General features: G+C 52.4%; 8 protein-coding genes across 8 annotated transcripts; 4 read left to right on the top strand and 4 right to left on the bottom strand.

Moving 5' to 3' along the window:
- Positions 1-597: 597 nt before the first annotated feature.
- PV08_08154 (uncharacterized protein) lies at positions 598-2,157 on the top strand (the record flags this gene model as incomplete). The annotated part of the gene is made up of 1 exon (XM_016382480.1): positions 598-2,157. The coding sequence occupies one exon, from the start codon at positions 598-600 to the stop codon at positions 2,155-2,157; it is 1,560 nt and encodes a 519-aa protein (XP_016233183.1).
- Positions 2,158-2,252: 95 nt separating this feature from the next.
- Positions 2,253-3,007, bottom strand: PV08_08153 (uncharacterized protein; the record flags this gene model as incomplete). The annotated part of the gene is made up of 2 exons (XM_016382479.1): positions 2,253-2,884; positions 2,941-3,007. The coding sequence occupies 2 exons, from the start codon at positions 3,005-3,007 to the stop codon at positions 2,253-2,255; spliced, it is 699 nt and encodes a 232-aa protein (XP_016233182.1).
- Positions 3,008-3,308: 301 nt separating this feature from the next.
- Positions 3,309-5,021, bottom strand: PV08_08152 (uncharacterized protein; the record flags this gene model as incomplete). Its single annotated transcript, XM_016382478.1, has 1 exon — positions 3,309-5,021. One exon carries the CDS (start codon positions 5,019-5,021, stop codon positions 3,309-3,311), a length of 1,713 nt encoding a protein of 570 aa, XP_016233181.1.
- Positions 5,022-6,872: 1,851 nt separating this feature from the next.
- Positions 6,873-7,809, top strand: PV08_08151 (uncharacterized protein; the record flags this gene model as incomplete). Its single annotated transcript, XM_016382477.1, has 3 exons — positions 6,873-7,184; positions 7,282-7,381; positions 7,472-7,809. 3 exons carry the CDS (start codon positions 6,873-6,875, stop codon positions 7,807-7,809), a joined length of 750 nt encoding a protein of 249 aa, XP_016233180.1.
- Positions 7,810-8,967: 1,158 nt separating this feature from the next.
- On the top strand, positions 8,968-10,611 carry PV08_08150 (uncharacterized protein; the record flags this gene model as incomplete). Its single annotated transcript, XM_016382476.1, has 3 exons — positions 8,968-9,431; positions 9,487-9,565; positions 9,631-10,611. The coding sequence occupies 3 exons, from the start codon at positions 8,968-8,970 to the stop codon at positions 10,609-10,611; spliced, it is 1,524 nt and encodes a 507-aa protein (XP_016233179.1).
- Positions 10,612-10,925: 314 nt separating this feature from the next.
- On the bottom strand, positions 10,926-11,950 carry PV08_08149 (uncharacterized protein; the record flags this gene model as incomplete). The annotated part of the gene is made up of 2 exons (XM_016382475.1): positions 10,926-11,710; positions 11,881-11,950. 2 exons carry the CDS (start codon positions 11,948-11,950, stop codon positions 10,926-10,928), a joined length of 855 nt encoding a protein of 284 aa, XP_016233178.1.
- A 1,035-nt stretch (positions 11,951-12,985) lies between these two features.
- Positions 12,986-14,029, bottom strand: PV08_08148 (uncharacterized protein; the record flags this gene model as incomplete). Its single annotated transcript, XM_016382474.1, has 2 exons — positions 12,986-13,016; positions 13,071-14,029. The coding sequence occupies 2 exons, from the start codon at positions 14,027-14,029 to the stop codon at positions 12,986-12,988; spliced, it is 990 nt and encodes a 329-aa protein (XP_016233177.1).
- A 477-nt stretch (positions 14,030-14,506) lies between these two features.
- PV08_08147 (uncharacterized protein) lies at positions 14,507-16,263 on the top strand (the record flags this gene model as incomplete). Its single annotated transcript, XM_016382473.1, has 5 exons — positions 14,507-15,399; positions 15,456-15,651; positions 15,705-15,749; positions 15,795-15,853; positions 15,906-16,263. The coding sequence occupies 5 exons, from the start codon at positions 14,507-14,509 to the stop codon at positions 16,261-16,263; spliced, it is 1,551 nt and encodes a 516-aa protein (XP_016233176.1).
- Between the last annotated feature and the right edge of the window lie 29 nt (positions 16,264-16,292).

The raw sequence follows: 16,292 nt of genomic DNA, 5'->3' as shown, positions 1-16,292 counted from the left end.
GAAAAGTCGTCGAGATGTGCAAATATAGACTCCGTTGTCTAAAGTTAACAAAAGTTACTATCATAAATGAAGCGAAGTTGAGAAGGGAAGAACCATATACTCAGGACCGCCCCAGGGAGCGGCAGGTGAGCCGAGAGTGGGCAAAGCGGCGAGCGACTAATCAAAAAGAGAAGAACCCATGATGGTTTTTTCCTTCACGACCACGATAGGTGGTGACTGCTCGTACGTCTCATTCGTGGCGACTATACCTACAAGTACGAGGGCGCACAAGTGGTGCCTGACAGCAAAAGTACAGCGGTAGAAGAGCACTTGATTGAATTCTCAACACACACATACACACACGCACACACATCTGATCGTCGACCACCCGTCTGTTCCCCACGTCGGACGGAGCGTATGAATTTACCCATACACGGCATTTAAAACTCACTCCTCGCACCGACCTGGGGTGTTCCAAGTATCCATGGCTACCTAGAATACCTACTACACAAGGTCCCAAAGATTGGGTCGATGATCCCTTATCTTATATTTGCCCTCTTCTTCCACTTTCACTGCCTCCCTAACTACCTACCTACGCCTCCACGCGCACCAGTCTAAATGGATTATGATCACCACCACTACCTCATACGCTTCGCCCAGACCCACGAGGGCTTTCGACAACCGGAAATCGAGGCTCTCTCGCGCCTGGCGGGCGTGCGATGCGAAATTGTATCATATTCCGACGACTCGCCATTCTGCGTCGTCCGGTTCGCTTTCCGCGACTCGCCCACCACCTCGACAACTTCTACCAACTCTCGTCACGAGGCTCATGACGATGTAGTGCGCAACTTCATATCGAGATCCATCCTGGCTAAGAGCATCTACGAGATCTGGGGCCAGGGGCGGGACTACGAAGAGGTCCACGCCGACGTCAAACAGCGAAGTCAGCCCCTGTGGCCACGGTTCCAGAATGTCACGTTCAGGTTCTCAATAGACACCTACGGTCTGACGCACGACGCCACGAAGCAGAAAGACATGATCGATTCGTTCAGCTATCTCGGATTCAAGGGCAAGATCCGCATGAAGAATCCCGAGGCCGAATTTGCGCTCATGGAGGACTGGCTGTTGCCCGAGTTCATCCGTAAACGTGCCCGAGAAGAATCGGCTGCCTCTTCAACGGCCGTTGGGACGACGGTAGCAGAGGCCTTGTCGAACTCGAGTCTCAGACAGATCTTCCTAGGCCGCAAAATTGGCGAGTCGAGGCGCTGGCTGAGAGAAAAGCACGACCTCAAAAAGCGACCCTATATTTCCACAACGTCGATGGATGCCGAGCTGGCTCTGCTGACGGCGAACATGGCCCTGGCTGCTCCTGGGAAGATCTTTCTCGACCCCTTTGTCGGCACGGGTGGGTTCATGGTCGCTGCGGCCGAACTGGGGGCCATGACGTTGGGATCAGATATCGATGGTCGCAGTTTTCGCGGAAAGGGCCTCGGACTCGAAAAGGGCGTGGGAGCGAACTTTAGAAAATATGGAATTTCACACCTCTTCGGCGATTGTATCACTTCCGACCTGACCAATACCCCTGTCCGTAGTCCAACGAAGTCACAGCAACGCTTTGGCCCTCGGTGGCTGGACGGGATCATCTGTGATCCACCTTATGGTGTTCGAGAAGGACTGAAAGTTCTGGGAACCAGAAAGGCCACTGCGGTCTCGGCGAGCGGAGTTGATAGCGACGGGCGTGAGACATCGAGCTCACCAACTCCACACATGATAGACGGGGTCCTTGCTCATACAAGACCAGGATACATAGCGCCAAAGAAACCTTACTCCTTCACCCGGATGTTAGACGATATCCTGGACTTCGCGACAAGGACGCTAGTGGACGGTGGTAGGCTGGCGTTCTGGATGCCCAGTGCGAATGAGAACGAGTCAGGTGAGGAGGAATCGACTCTCATACCAACACATCCACACCTTGAATTGAAGCATGAATGCATTCAGCGGTTCAACAAATGGAGTCGACGGCTGCTAGTGTACGAGAGACTCCCTGGGGCCCTGGATACCGAAGTCGATGTTGAAGGACTTCGTCGCGGGATGGAAGGTATGGCTCGGACTGCCGACGAGCTTAATCCGTTCCGCAAGAGGTATTTTGAGGCTTTCGTAGGCCGTAATGGCACCTAGAATCTGCCAAGTACCATCCTGCACTGTCGTAATGCTCGAGTGCCCCTTTGTCGACCGAGTACTCGTACTTACGAAGGCTGAGACGAGACCATACTTCAAGCCTCGACCTTGAGTTTCTCAATAGCAGCCACAGCATCGTCACCTTCGATGTCGTCTTCGTCTCCTTTACCGACAAGCCCTCTCTCCCATAGCTGTCTGCCAGTCAATTTCTTCTCCTCAGCCTTGGCCCCTCGTTTCTTTTTATCTTCTGCCTCCTCCTCTTCCTTCTGTCTTCGCTCCTTCTCCTCCATCTCTCTCCGGAACTTCTCTCTCCACTCGAGGAAGCGCTCTCTGGTCACCAATGCACCGTGGAACTTCCGGTTTTCTTCCTCTTCTTTCTCCCGCGCCTCGACCTCCTTGGCAGCTTCAAATTGCCTGATTCTGTCTGAGATCAACGTCTCTGCAGCTTCTTTGAGCGTGGTGACCAGTGTAAACACCATGGCCATTCCCATGCTGTCTTCGATGGTAGGCTGTAGTGCATCTAGTAATTGAGATTTATCCGCCTGGATGTCTAGCTGAGGGTGTTTGGCGGCATTCGGAGGAGCCGTGATATCGAGATGCGGTCCAACATCAGGATACGCGTCGGGGTACGTAACGTTGAGCAACAATACAGGTTGCTCAGGAGCCTCGGAATGGTCGTCTGGAACATCGAGTGTGATAGATATTCGGTAGGATGTATCTGAAAGGTCTGGCAGGGAAAATGTTAGGAAGTGCATCGACGTGTAGCGCTCTGGGCTGGTGAACCTGTAATTTCATCTGGGAAGATGGAGTCGAGGACTTCTCGCTCCTCCTTCTGTTCTTCGAGGCCCATTTTGCTCCTACGTGTGGCGGGAGAATACGAAGCTGGGATATGTCTTTTCGGTGGCTTCGCGAAGACGAAGTGTGAACGTGTATATCCAGTAGAGGAATTTCGGTCGCTGTTGGTTGAGAGAATGTGCAGAATATCTACTTTGCGGGGGAATGGTCCAGGCGAGAGCGGGATCTGTCCGCATGTCTACCACTTATGTGCAGGTCTCTGGCTGCTTTAGCTGGCATGCCATTGTACCGTCCCTACTGTACAGCGAATGTCAATCAAGAGACACGAAGGAGGCGTATTCAAGATTGAGACATTCTCACAGATACAATGCTGTCATAACTATGGGCTGAAGAGGCGCATGGTCCGTCCCTGCACGGCGGAATCCATTATCCCTTGTACCTTTGTCGCCCCAAAACAGCGGTAAATGGTCGGCCTTCGCTCCTCCATCGACTGCGTTTTCGCTCCTCTCATTTGATCCTCGACCTGGCCATACGTCAATGAGATCGACCAGAGTTGGTAGATGCCCAAATGTTGCTGGTTGTGGGCCTTTGGGCTTCCATAACGCCAGGTAGGTGGCCAGCAGCGACAGCCAAAACAACGAGATGGCCGTGTAACAGATCTGTGGTATGCGCATCTCAATTCCTTCCCAATAGGGCCCAAAGGCCATGCTGAAGACCCAGTTCACAGCAGTCTTGAAGACGAACAAGGCTATCGTTTCCCAACTGCGAAAAGCAATCTCCAGGGCTCCATCTCTGTTCCGATCCAGACCGCGAGCTGATGCGGTCTGTCTCCAAAGACTTTCGTCGCGCGAGCACTGTACAAGTAATTCGACGACGTGCAGATCCATCGTGATACCACCCAAGAAGACACAGGTTAACAGGTATTTACACAGGAACCAGGGCCCGAATGTGTAAGAGCTTTGGCCAAGCGAAGTGGAAATTGCGATGAAAGCCGTTACATCGTGCCAATCTGGTATCAGACTCCAGTCATTTGTGTACGACCGACTAAAGGTACCCCATGATGGACCTATGGAGGAGCCTCCGAGTTGATAGGCGAGCGTTACTGCGATAAACCACAGAAAGGATAGTGCTGTGACTACCCACACGAAGATAAGCGCTGGACGAACATTAGAATGCGCCCTCAACAACGACCCTTGCCGTACTTTTGGGAGCGACGGAGAATCGTGTGGCTCGAGGCTCTGCGCATCGTGGACACTTAACATTGTCCGTTGCGTCAGCGGCCTCAACCACCCCAGATCTCGGCAGATTTTCGCAGTCTTGATAGGATTGGTTGACCACGACGGAAACTTGCAGACCATCAGAGCCCAACTTGCAATCAAGGCTTGCCCCAGCAAGCCGAACCCCAGGAATATGAGAGCATATCCAGACACAATATCGTACGTATGGAAGCCGACTTCTCCTGAATTTGAATAATCATATACTGACTCAACGATCACCATTGAACCACATGCATATGACGAGATGAGAGACCATGCCCAGATGATGTTGATCGGCCATGAATGAACAGGTGAGTCAGGGCAACTTGTAAAGAGGCGTAGATTGGAGTTGAATGTCAATTTGCGACGTGCGAGGAGTGAAAATCGAAGGCTTGTCGAGTGGACAAGTCCTGCGATGTCAGTGAGCAATGTGATCCAGAACGCAATCGCCAATTGGGTGAGCGGTCCAATTGCTCTCTTGTGGATAAAAGAAGGTCCCCAGTGCTGGAAGGTCCCCTTCGAGGACGCCTCAACGATAGAGCCGTATATGATTGTGGCGAGGCCTGTGAGCCACATGGTTGCAAGACCCAGGATGCACACCCTGAGAGTCCAAGTGCCTGGCTCGATCACTTCCAGAGGCAGCGCATCACCCTTGCTCGAAGCCAGTCTGCCTTCTGAGTCTTCTTCACTTTCACTATGCTCGTTCGATCGCGGAACACCTCTTTCAGCAAGAACTCGGCAGCCTTCTTCGGTCGTCTCGCTGGAGAGGCTCTGCTTTCGTCGATCAAGCCACCGGAAGGCTGCAAACGGCATCATGACAGCGGATCTTTTCGTTTGGAACCGTATATGTTGTTTGAGGTATCGAATTGACGTCCTCCAGCATGAGATATTTGTGAAAGGTATGAAACGCAGAGTATGTCTCTGTAGATATTAAGGGCTCTCATGATGTCTTTACCGGCGTGGCACAGCAATAACACAGCCCTGTAGCGTTTTGTCCCCCAACCCAGATGCTGGGCGAGATGCAATATTCAGTCTAGCGTGAAACCGTGAGTGGGTGGCCTGGTACGGAGTATTGCAGACACTAGGTGGATACAACTCAAGCTCCCATCTTTTTGTGTGGAACACCAAGCTCGCTGGTGGCTGAGGTGATGCCTATTTGATTCACTACCTTGTATCCGTACAATGGTGCTCCACGAGGAGATTTAGGGAGTGCACATGATGAACTGTCCCAAGGTACCTTTACAAGGCATACTCCCTAACCACTCGCTCACCCTTCGCCTCTTGTTGCATCTTGATTCTTGAGGATCCCTGAGCCTTGCCAAAGCCCTTGATATTTCCTCGCCCTCTTCATTTTTAGCTTTTTCCGACTTTGTGCTTTACGCGGCGGTGCCCGGACCGGATTACTGCTCAAAAGCCCGGATTGAAGCAGGCTTTGCTCACCTTCAAGACTTGGCCTTGAATAACAATCAGGCTTGTCGTTCTTGAGTGATCAATGAACCATTCTGTGCTCAGAAAGAGCCGGAGACCTAGTTAAAACCGATCACGTCTCGACATCGATTACTGGTTGTTCAAGATTTCTTTTCTCCCATTGGTGATCTCTTGAGACATTGCCCTTCGCCAATACCGATAGTCGCGGCCTTTGATCAGCCAAACCATGAAGCTGGGTAGGTCGGTAACCCATAGCAGCCCCGACACCTTTTGTTCCGGCGTATCGATATCAACTAAGCCTCACATCCTCCCTCCTCGAACAACTTTCGCCCCTCACCAACGATGCCCTCTGTAACGTCCATCTGTATGCAGGAGATCCCCCTCGAAGCTCGTGGTGAGAAGGGAGAGTGCTGAAGGAGTCGTAGACCGCAAGCCCTCCATCTGAGGACACATCGCCAACGGCATAGGTTCGCGGGCTGGCTTTTTCAACACGCAAAGTTGAGGTTCTGGTATCGGCCGGGCCATCCGAGGTCAACAGAGATTTATTCAGAAAGCTGGTGTTGGGGATTGTACCCATCGCTGGAATGCACAGATCAGCTTTCAACGCTTGTCATTAACGAGTATACTTTCGCCTTGGAGATTATATCTATCGCTTCTACTTCCTCAGGCTGTCAGAGTTCAGTGCAATAATCCAGTCCGATCATTGAGGTATGCGGGGACAGCGGGACGCAGGACATGTACGTATTAATTGGAATCATTACCTTAGTCCCAGTTTTCATCATCGAGTTTGTTAGAAAGTGAGTTCTGAGATTTTTTGGCCGATAGGCCCAATCCATATTTGTCGGACCACACCACCGGGAATTTTCTAGCTTTAAAGGGACTTTGGTCAAGATCCAGTACCAAAAATTCTCCCTAATTCGAAGGACAAAGCAAAGTCTTTGGTCTTGGAACATGCTGAGAGGCCAAAAGGAAGATTGATGGCACAGCCGCCAGGCAAGACAGACTCAGCCTCGTTCAGCCTCGCCGTTTCTCCTCGGTGCAAAAGCAGCAAGTTCCACTGGCCACCAGCAGGTATTTGGTCAATGGTATTCGCCTTCCGTTCGATTCTTCCATCACGGCACCAGCTTTCTGCGGATGGGGATGCTTCTTTTTCTTCTTTTCGTTAGACAACTTTGCCTTATATAGATATAGACCACTGCGGGTGCTCACGGGCTGGACAACTTCTGATACTCCGAGATGGCTGATGAATCTCCCCATCTCATCCCAGAAACGTCACTTCATTCTACACCTCATGCCGATCACGACTACTCTCCGCGCTGTCCGTTCTGTGTGATAGCGCACACTTACAAAGCGATCCCACCTACGTCGGCCGAGCGCAACCCAGCACTCGAGCCCGAGCAACTCGACCCGCCGTCCTATGTGCTGTACTCCTCCGAACATGTCATTGCTTTCTTGGACATCATGCCTCTGACCCGAGGCCATGTGCTTGTTGCACCGCGAAAGCACCGTGTTAAAGTCGGAGATTTGAGCCCGGATGAGGGCGCAGAGGTATGTTTGGCATTTCAAGATCAGCCACCCGACTTAGGGTTGACCAAGAATGTTTTGTGCTGGCGTTATCGAACATGGCATGCTAAAAAATCTCCAGATAGGGCGGGTTCTACCACTTCTCAGCAGATCCGTCATGAAAGCTGTGATGCCAGATATTCCCCATCAGAAGGTAGATTACAATGTTGTGCAAAATAATGGTAAGTCAGAATAGTTTTGGAGCTTCTGGTCAATCTTGATGGGATACCAGAACACCGGTGCATCGTGGCATGTTCTCATATTTCTCGCAGGGCCGGGAGCGGCGCAAGTTGTCCCACATGTGCACTTTCACATTGTGCCACGACCGCCATTGAATTATGTGACACCCAAAGAGTCAAAATCGAAGTCGGAAACTCAGTACCCACCAAATGCTCAGCCAACCGGGTTCAACCGCACGAGGATCCTTTTTGGACGTGGTATGCGAGATGACCTGGATTACGACGACGCTGCTGTGCTTGTAGAAGATATGAGGAGATGCATCAGAGAGGAATGGGAAGCAAGTTCGGCCGGAAAACGGGAAGCCAAAGTCGAACAAGACAAATCTTCTGTTGGAAATCCCGAGCAGAGAAAAGGCGCTTGGAAAGTGTAGCCTTACGGCTTTTAGTCGGCCGTCACACCCTAACACGTTGGATTGGTGCGCCGGCTCCCAGTCGACAAAGTCCTTCAGGTCATAATCACTTCACCATGAGTTCTGCAGCATTTTACCGTCCTTTGACCAGCGTCGAGCATACGGCCTTTGAGAAGCAGTACTATACGATGCCTCCATACCAACAGCGCACAACTGAAGGCAGTTTTTGGAGGACCTACGCAACACGAGCCGACTCGTGACGACGTGTTGTATGAGTGTTGGCATACTTTATCCACGACTTTGTCTCGGAGAGAAGGGTGGCAAGATTGTGCTCGTGCAATCTGTTCCGTAAATTGTTCAATGTTTGCTATGCATCACACCATGACATTCTCTTGCGACCCACCCCACTGCCGCAGCTTGCTTTTTTGTCGATGCACTCAGTGAACACCTGTTCAAGGACATGGTCGCTTAACAGCAGAGAAGCCCTTGATCCGTACATCCGCATCAATCACGAGACTTTATTGGTGTTTTTGTGCCTAACTTGCAGTGCAGACGTGTTTGCTGGATTCTTGATAGTGAGGCGGTCCGGGTACCCCTGAAGGGCGTAACCAATGAGAGACGGACACGGAGCGGGAGTTCAGTCGACGTCGCAGAAGAAGCAAATGAACTTGTGAGGAAAACTAACGAGAAGACCACCGGCATTGTTGCGCAGTCTGTGTTATTTGGATAGCTGTGCCGATTGATATCTGTTCGAATTGGAGAGCTACCGAGCAGGTTCTCAGCCGACCTGATGCAGATTTCCGCGATCATGTCGATGAGCGACAGTGTCCGTTGGACTTTGACTGGTCCGGTCTGATCATGCGCTCATTGAGGAGTTGTGAGCAGGCCTGGCTATCATTTGTCCGCTGCTGAATGATTTGGCACAGGGATGTCGTTACATCTATTTGCTCAGAGATGCCTAAGTTCACTCTAACATGAGCGAACGCAGGACCTAGGGACGAAACTGGTCAAAAGATGTGGATAATGATTACTTTGGTCAGAGAACCAGCGCACTAGGTTTTCCCATATCTAGCACCTGTCTCCTCTCCTCAGGACTTGAGGAGAGCGGACATCCTTCTTCAAACAGCCCAAGAGGCGAGCCAGATCTGCACTTTGTCCTGTTAGCGAGGTGTATTCCCGATGTCTGAGACCGAGAATGTTGATGCACCTGTTCAGACCGAGGTTCATGCTAACGAGCAGGCCCAAGTTCTACCACTAGAAGAGACCCCGAACACAGATGGGAACAACGACCCTACAGACGACAACGAGAACGAGAAAGAGACAAGTGCAGAACCGGTAGCTACCGAGCCAGATGATCCCACGCAGACTGCGATAGAGCCGGAGGGTACCGCGGGAGTACTAGAAGCGCATCCACTGCTCACAGGTGATGAAAAAAGCTTCAAACAAGCGGCCAAGACATTCCTCAACATCCACCGTGATGAAGTGGCTCAGAGAGATCGAGAGATTTCCACGCTCAGAGCCGAGCTCAAGAGAATTAGAGAAGCACTCAAAGCGATAGAGTCGGCAGCGGAACACTCTACAAGCTCTCGGGATGGCCGTGCGGTTCAAAACCAGGAACTTACAGAAGACAATCCGGATGTGACGTGAGTGCATTCAGATGGATGCCGTCAGAGTTGACGCATGCTTACCTCGTCCTAGTTTCCAGAAGATCAAGAATATATGGGAGACGTGCTTCAACGCGGTCCACAGTGTAATCGAGGAGGACGATGTGAAAGATGTTTGTTCGAACCGTTACCCTCGGTCAATCTGTATCCCGTTTTGCTGACTTGGTCCTTGGGATAGTCATTATCAGACTGGAGCATTGTCAACTGGTCCGAGCTGGAGGACAAGATGCCTGGCTTCAACGCCTTCTCTGCTGAATCGTCCAACAAACGATCCCGAACAATGCTCGTCATGGCTCTCCTCGCTAAATCCCTGGAAGAGTACATTTTCACTCCGAACTATCTTTTCGAGGATGACGACGAACTCCGATTCATTCTCCACAAGATGACCGACACTAGGAAGAAGAGTCAACTGCGGGATCTCTTCCTATCCATGACCGGCAGCGACGACTTCAAGGATGAAGTTGAAAAGGTCAAGGCCTTTCGTGTTGAGAGCGCCGTGGATGGGGCTGTTAAACCTATCCAGAGCTTGCTCTCGGAAGCACTGTGCGAGAAAGTCAAAGCCAGACTGTCCGACATTCTGTGTGACGTTGTCAAGGCCTGGGAGCCTTTGCAGCGCTACGAAAGCCATTTCGAAGTCAGCACAGAACCCGGCCGTGCCGGTCGTGAGTGGTTGACATTGCAGTTGATGGACAACAACACTGTCGTCCTGGAGACTGTAAATTCGAGCGCTTTCAGTACTAATCCCGTCATGGCGGTTGTCTTTCCTCGCGTGTGCGCCATTGATAGGTCGAGACGACCGGCTTTCACCACTGTGTTCCCAGGTGTCGTTTTTCAGAAGTCGCAGGCTCTCATTGACGAGTCGGACACGGTGTGTGTTGATCGGGCCACTGTGCCTGCTCCGGAAGACACAGTCGAAGCAGCAGCCGCAACCGCAAATGATCCACAGGACGTGTCGGAAACCGTGGAATCTCCAACAACACGGGAGGTAATCACTTTCGAACCTGACAAAGAACCTGTGATCGGGCAGGCGGTCAAGGAGGAGATGAAGCCCATAGAAGGACAAGCCGCCCCCATTACTGGATCCGAGTCTGAGAATTCGAGTTCAGAAGACGAGAGTGATGACGATAGTGGAACTGAATCGAATACAGAGGACAACTGATGCTGACGATGCTGATGATGATGGTTCCTCGTCGAGACCAGACAGCATGCAAATGGATCTTCGAATGACTTATGACTAAACTTCTCTCGATGTTGGAGTTTGTAAACGCATACACGATTTTATGTGAAGGACTATGGACGTCCGCCACTCAGACGGTGACTTGATGACCTTTGAATTGTTCCGATGGATGCCTTGACGTACAACGGAGCAGGTTCTTCGGATTTCTTTTTTTTTCCAATGACAAGATTACGAAACCCCCTTACCTCACTGAACCTCACTACATACGTACTACCCAAGGTTGATGGATAGATACCCTATCTCTTCTTCTTCTGCTTCTTGGTCAAGACTCCCACGACGTGCGTCAGCATGCTGTGCGCGTCGACTTGGTTCATTTCGACCTTTGCGAACCCGCCGTCCTTTTCCTTTGCCACGTTGAGAAACGTCTGCACCGTGTCTCGGCGCAGGTCACAGCCCCCCATCAACGCCTGCCAGCCGACCGCCATCCAGAACTTTTGCGCCTGGTCCGCGGCCCACGAGTGACCATTCAGCACGTGCTCGCACAGCACGAAGCGCCCGCCGGGCTTGAGCAGGGCGTACAGGTCCGCGACGCTGGCCTCTTGGTCAGGGACACCGCACAGCACGCGCACGCAGACGATCTCGTCGAAGATGGCCAGGTCGTCCTCCTCCGCCGCCGCGGGCCCCCCCGTCTCCCCCGTCTTGACGAGGCCGTCTTTGACCAGCGCGGGAACGATAGATTCCAGGTCCGCCGTGCCCCCAATGATGCGGTACTTGTCGTCGCCCAGCCCGGCTTTCCTCGCCGACTCGCGGAGCTTGTCGTGCATCGTGACGCCCGGCTCCACGCCGTATATGGCAGTGATGTTCTGCGGGTTGCTGAAGCGGCGGAGCTGGTCGCCCGAGCCCGGCCCCACGTCGAGGATCAAACCTTTGCTACTCGCCAGGAGACCGTCGAGCTCGGCCGGGGTTTGGTCGGCGGAGATGCCGCCGAGCGTGAGCCATAGTCCCGCAAACGCCTTTTCTTTGAACGACGCAAAGTTTGTCAAGGGCAGCAAAGGATTTTTGACAAATGCGACTGCAAAGTCTGAGATGGAGAGAGAAGTAAGTAAGTAAGTAAGAAAGCACAGGAAGGAATGAGAAGGCAATCTATTGCATCCGCTGGCCAGAGGAGAAAACAAAACGCGCCGAGGGTCCAAGGATGAGAGATAGAGAGAGAGAAGTTTAACACGGGGTCGGTAGGGTATCCAGACGTACAGAAGATGCTGACGGCGAAAAACGGGACGGGAAAGAGAACGTCTATGACACAGGCGAGAAGGCTTGCCATTGTTTCGTTTCGTTCCCTTTCGATTTCCCTTCCCCTTAGCCCGTTTCTTTTGTTCACTTGCTTGATACACGCTCCTTCGTCTCACTGGTCGGGGTGTGAGAGGTGGGCGTAGCAGCTTTGAGGCTGGTTAGCCGTAGCAGACCAGCAAGAGGTATGAAGAGTACACCTTGTCGTAACTTGGGATGGCGTCGACTGAAGCACCAGGGTGAGAATCAGTTACAAGTGTGTCGTTCTCAGCACCATCCAGTGTTCTGGAAGATGAGCTAGAAGGGAAGAGAAAAGAAAGCACAATGTGAAATTCCTTGAAATGGTTTCAGCTGATAGCAATCAAGTGACTAGTTGAAGTGGAGGAAAGGCAAAGGAACACGGACCCCGTGAGACCGGAGGATGCCATATCCTCGGACTCGTTCTCGTATAAATGCGGGGGAGTGATGTCGTGGCCCGTGGACAGTTAACAGTAAAGGTATGGGGGAATGTGAGGGTTGGCCGGAGCCTCTTCGCCATGGCTTGACCTACCTCAAGGGTCCGTGCGACTGTCTCATCGTGTCTCCCGAAACCTCGTATAAGAGCTATCTCAGCCCCCGTTGGGAATACCAGTCGACGTGTTTGTAGGTTCCATGCCATTCCACAGCTGATGATACCATCTCTGGTGTTCGTTCCCGACGACATGGTTCCCAAGGGAGAGCATGTGTCATCGCATTCCGTTGCCCATGATCCCATCTCGTCTGTACTGCATCACATCACAGCGCCGATTACAAAGTATCCCCTTCAAGATGGTGCCGCCAGTAGCTAGCAAGATGTTTCGTCGTCAACATTTGGAGCATGGCGCTCGTATGCTCTCGACCAGTGTCGCCACTCGACCGGCAGTTTCCGTGTTGGAGATCCAAGGCAGGATTCCTCCGTCTCCACTGAGATTGGTCGAGGTGATGTAGCCCGGCCGTCTTAAGCTCGACAACTTACCTGAATCACCTTTGGAAGGAATCTTCGGAACCAATCCGAGCGGACCGGCGGACTGTCCAAGCGACATCGAACTCGTTACTTGGGCTTCTGGCCGTAGACGACATGTCTGGGGGACACAAGGTTAGCAGGCACTTCCAGAGCAAGATCCAAAGACACTTACATGGGCCAGTAGGAATGAATCTTGGTGTCTCTGATGTCCTTCCGCACCGAGACGAGGAAGGCTTGGATATCCTCAACTGCCATTCCTAGGGCCACCGTCCACAGTCTAACGGTGAATCCATCCAACCCGTCGAGCATGTTGACCATGTTCCAAAGGCCCATCTCCTTCAGATACTTGTCTTTCGGCCACGGGTTAATGGGCCACTTGAAGATTTGTTCTTTCACGTTCGTGAAGCCTGCTCCCGTGATCCATTCCTTGTACTTCGCTGTCCACGAGGGATCCCTTTTGAGGACCGCACAAGCTTCCATGTATTTCTCATTCCATTCTCCAAACGCAGTGCCCTCTAAAGTCCCGTCGTCCGATAGGAGCGGCATGTAGAGATCTTGCATTTCGAACCACCCCCCTGGCTTCAGCGAATCGTACGCCCGACGGAACAACGCGGGAAAATCGGCGCTGGCAGTGAGCAGCATTCGACCGTGGATGAAGTCAAATTGCTTTTGAAACGCCCACGGAGTGTCGAAGTCGTCCACTTCGAACTTGCAGTTCGGCGGGACCGACGTTGGCTGCATGGGACTCAGGTCGATGCCGAGGACGCTCGACCGGGGATGCTCGTCCGCAAATTGAATTGCCCACATTCCAGTGCCCGTCCCAAGGTCCAAAACCTCGTGGAGCTCGCAGTCTATGGGGGCCAGATACAGTTTGCGGCCGAAGGATTTGAGGAACATCTCATGCTGTAGGTCTAGTCTCTCTTGTTCCATGTCGTCCTCGGGAAGAATGTACGAGCCATCTTTGTATTTGTGGTATTGTCGCCCATTTTCCACGACCCCCTGGTGCAGGCTGGACCGGATAGATTCGGTAGCTTGAGAAATATCGTCCCCCAGTGTCGAATCTGCTTCGTTCAGTTCATCCGCCTCGATTTCGAAATTGGCATGGTCTGAAATCTGCCCTGGGGAGCTCATGGCGTCACTTGCTCGTGCTCTCGCGAGAAGGTTGGTTATCCGCGTCGATATCAGTCCACGCTCAAAAGGCAACATCAACAACGGATTCCGATGGCGATCTTCATCGAGCCCTTTTCGCCAGAGAGGGACAAGCAACGGCGTGGCGTGACGGGCGTCGTGGACCCCGGCTCACTAAGTTAGGCTCAGCTTATGGGCTGCCGCTAGACTTGAAAGGACCCAGGTCCCCGGGGACTCTGTACTTTCGCATGGCGCAACCCTCTGTCCCGCTCCGGCCCGTGGGAAGTATCTTCCGGTATCTTTTGTTGGATACCTTATCACTCGGGCCCATTCGCTGGCTGATGCTTGGTTGTCACCGCATGTGCAGTTAACGCAGGGCTTGTCCCACGAACTGTTCTCCTTCTGAAGCCACGGATCCCGCCTTTCTCGCAAAACAAACTCCTCTCCATAGCCTGTCCTGTCACTACGACATCCATCAGCATGGCGGTCACCGGGTCTGTGCTGCTCGATTGGGGTTTGATCAGCCTGGTGCTGGTCGCCATCTTCTACGGACGATCGTACGCCCGTCTCAGCCATATTCCTGGCCCGCGTCTCTGGGGATTGTCTGTCATTCCCCTATTCCGAACCCACCTCGACGGCGAGATCTACAACAGATTCGGACACCTCCACCAGCAATATGGGCCGTTGGTGCGAATAGCCCCAAACACTTTGTTGACGGCAGATCCAGATGTCTTGCGTCGCATGTCGGCGGTGCGGTCACCGTATACGCGGTCCGATTGGTACATCGCCATGCGCTTGAGCCCCGGACAAGATAACGTCCTCTCGAATCGAAATGAGGCCAAACACGAGGACCTAAGGCGGAGAATGGGATTTGGATATTCCGGAAAAGAAAACCTCACTCTAGAGCGGGACATTGACGATTGCGTACAAGACTTGGTCAATCTCGTCAACGCCAAGTATATCAGCAGCCCGGGAACGATGATTCCTATGGACCTGGCACGAAAGATTCAGTTCTTCACCAGCGACGTCATGAGTAAACTGTCATTCGACAACAAGTTCCATGATCTCCGGGACGACAATGACAACCTGGGGTACATCCATGAACTCGAGACTATTTTTCCCTCCATCTTCTGCACTTGCTGTCTCCCTCGGGTCATCGAGTTCCTTACCAACATCGGCTTCCTTGGCCTCTTCGCACCCTCTGCCAAAAGCAAGCTTGGTCTGGGCAAGGTGGTGGCCATTACTCAAGAACAGGTTGCCAGGCGCTTTGGGCCCGATGGCAAGGCCAAGGGCGAATACAGTGACATGCTTGGTAGTTTCATTCGACACGGACTCACCCAACAAGAAGCGGAGTCGGAGAGTGTCATGCAATTGTTTGATTCTGCCGTTTGCCAACTCAGTGGAAACGACATGCTGACAGGGTGTATAGGGCCGCCGGGTCGGACACAACAGCTACTGGACTTCGAGCAACCCTACGCGGCATCATTTCTAGTCCGCTGGTGTACAAGAAGTTGATGGCCGAAATCGACGAGGCAGTTGCAGCTGGGAAGATACCCTCGGATGACTTGATAGTCTCCAATGCCCAAGCCAGGGATCTTCCATATCTGCAGGCGTGCATTAAGGAGGTAAGCGCTCTCTGGTGCCAGGAGTTGTGAGTGCGATGTTGATGGTGGTGCAGGGGCTGCGGTGGTATCCGCCTATTGCAGGCATGTTGGCGAAGAAGGTAAGCACCTGAAGAATGAAGTTTTGCTGTTGCTGAGGACAAAAGACTCCGCCGGGGGGTGACACCATCAGCGGTCACTTCGTTCCTGGTGGCATCTCAATTGCGTAAGTTCACCCTGCTCCTAGATTCCCAACTTACAATTCACCCAAAATCTAGCTACTCGGCAAAGCAAGTCCACCACTCGCCGGCTCTGTTTGGTCCCGACGAGTACGCTTTTCGGCCCGAACGATGGATCCTCCAGAGTGATGGCGGAGACGAACCATCTATTGAAAAGATCAAGGCCATGGAGCAAAACAATGAGCTCATCTTTGGGTATGGCAGGTATCAATGTCTGGGGAAGACCGTGGCCATGATCGAGCTGAACAAGGTGATCTTGGAATTACTTCGCCGCTTCGAGTTCAATCTTATGGACCCCCTGAGTCCCTGGAAGACCAGATGTTTCGGGATTCACCTCCAGACCGATATGTGGGTGACGGCCCACAGACGGAAGTTGACTGCCACCGAGGCGGAATGAATATTCAGCCCAAGAGCTCTCCTCGCTAA

Source organism: Exophiala spinifera, assembly GCF_000836115.1.
Source record: "Exophiala spinifera strain CBS 89968 unplaced genomic scaffold supercont1.6, whole genome shotgun sequence".
Taxonomy (NCBI): domain Eukaryota; kingdom Fungi; phylum Ascomycota; class Eurotiomycetes; order Chaetothyriales; family Herpotrichiellaceae; genus Exophiala; species Exophiala spinifera.
Note: the sequence above shows the minus strand (reverse complement) of the source record. Positions and strands in the feature narration are given on the sequence as shown.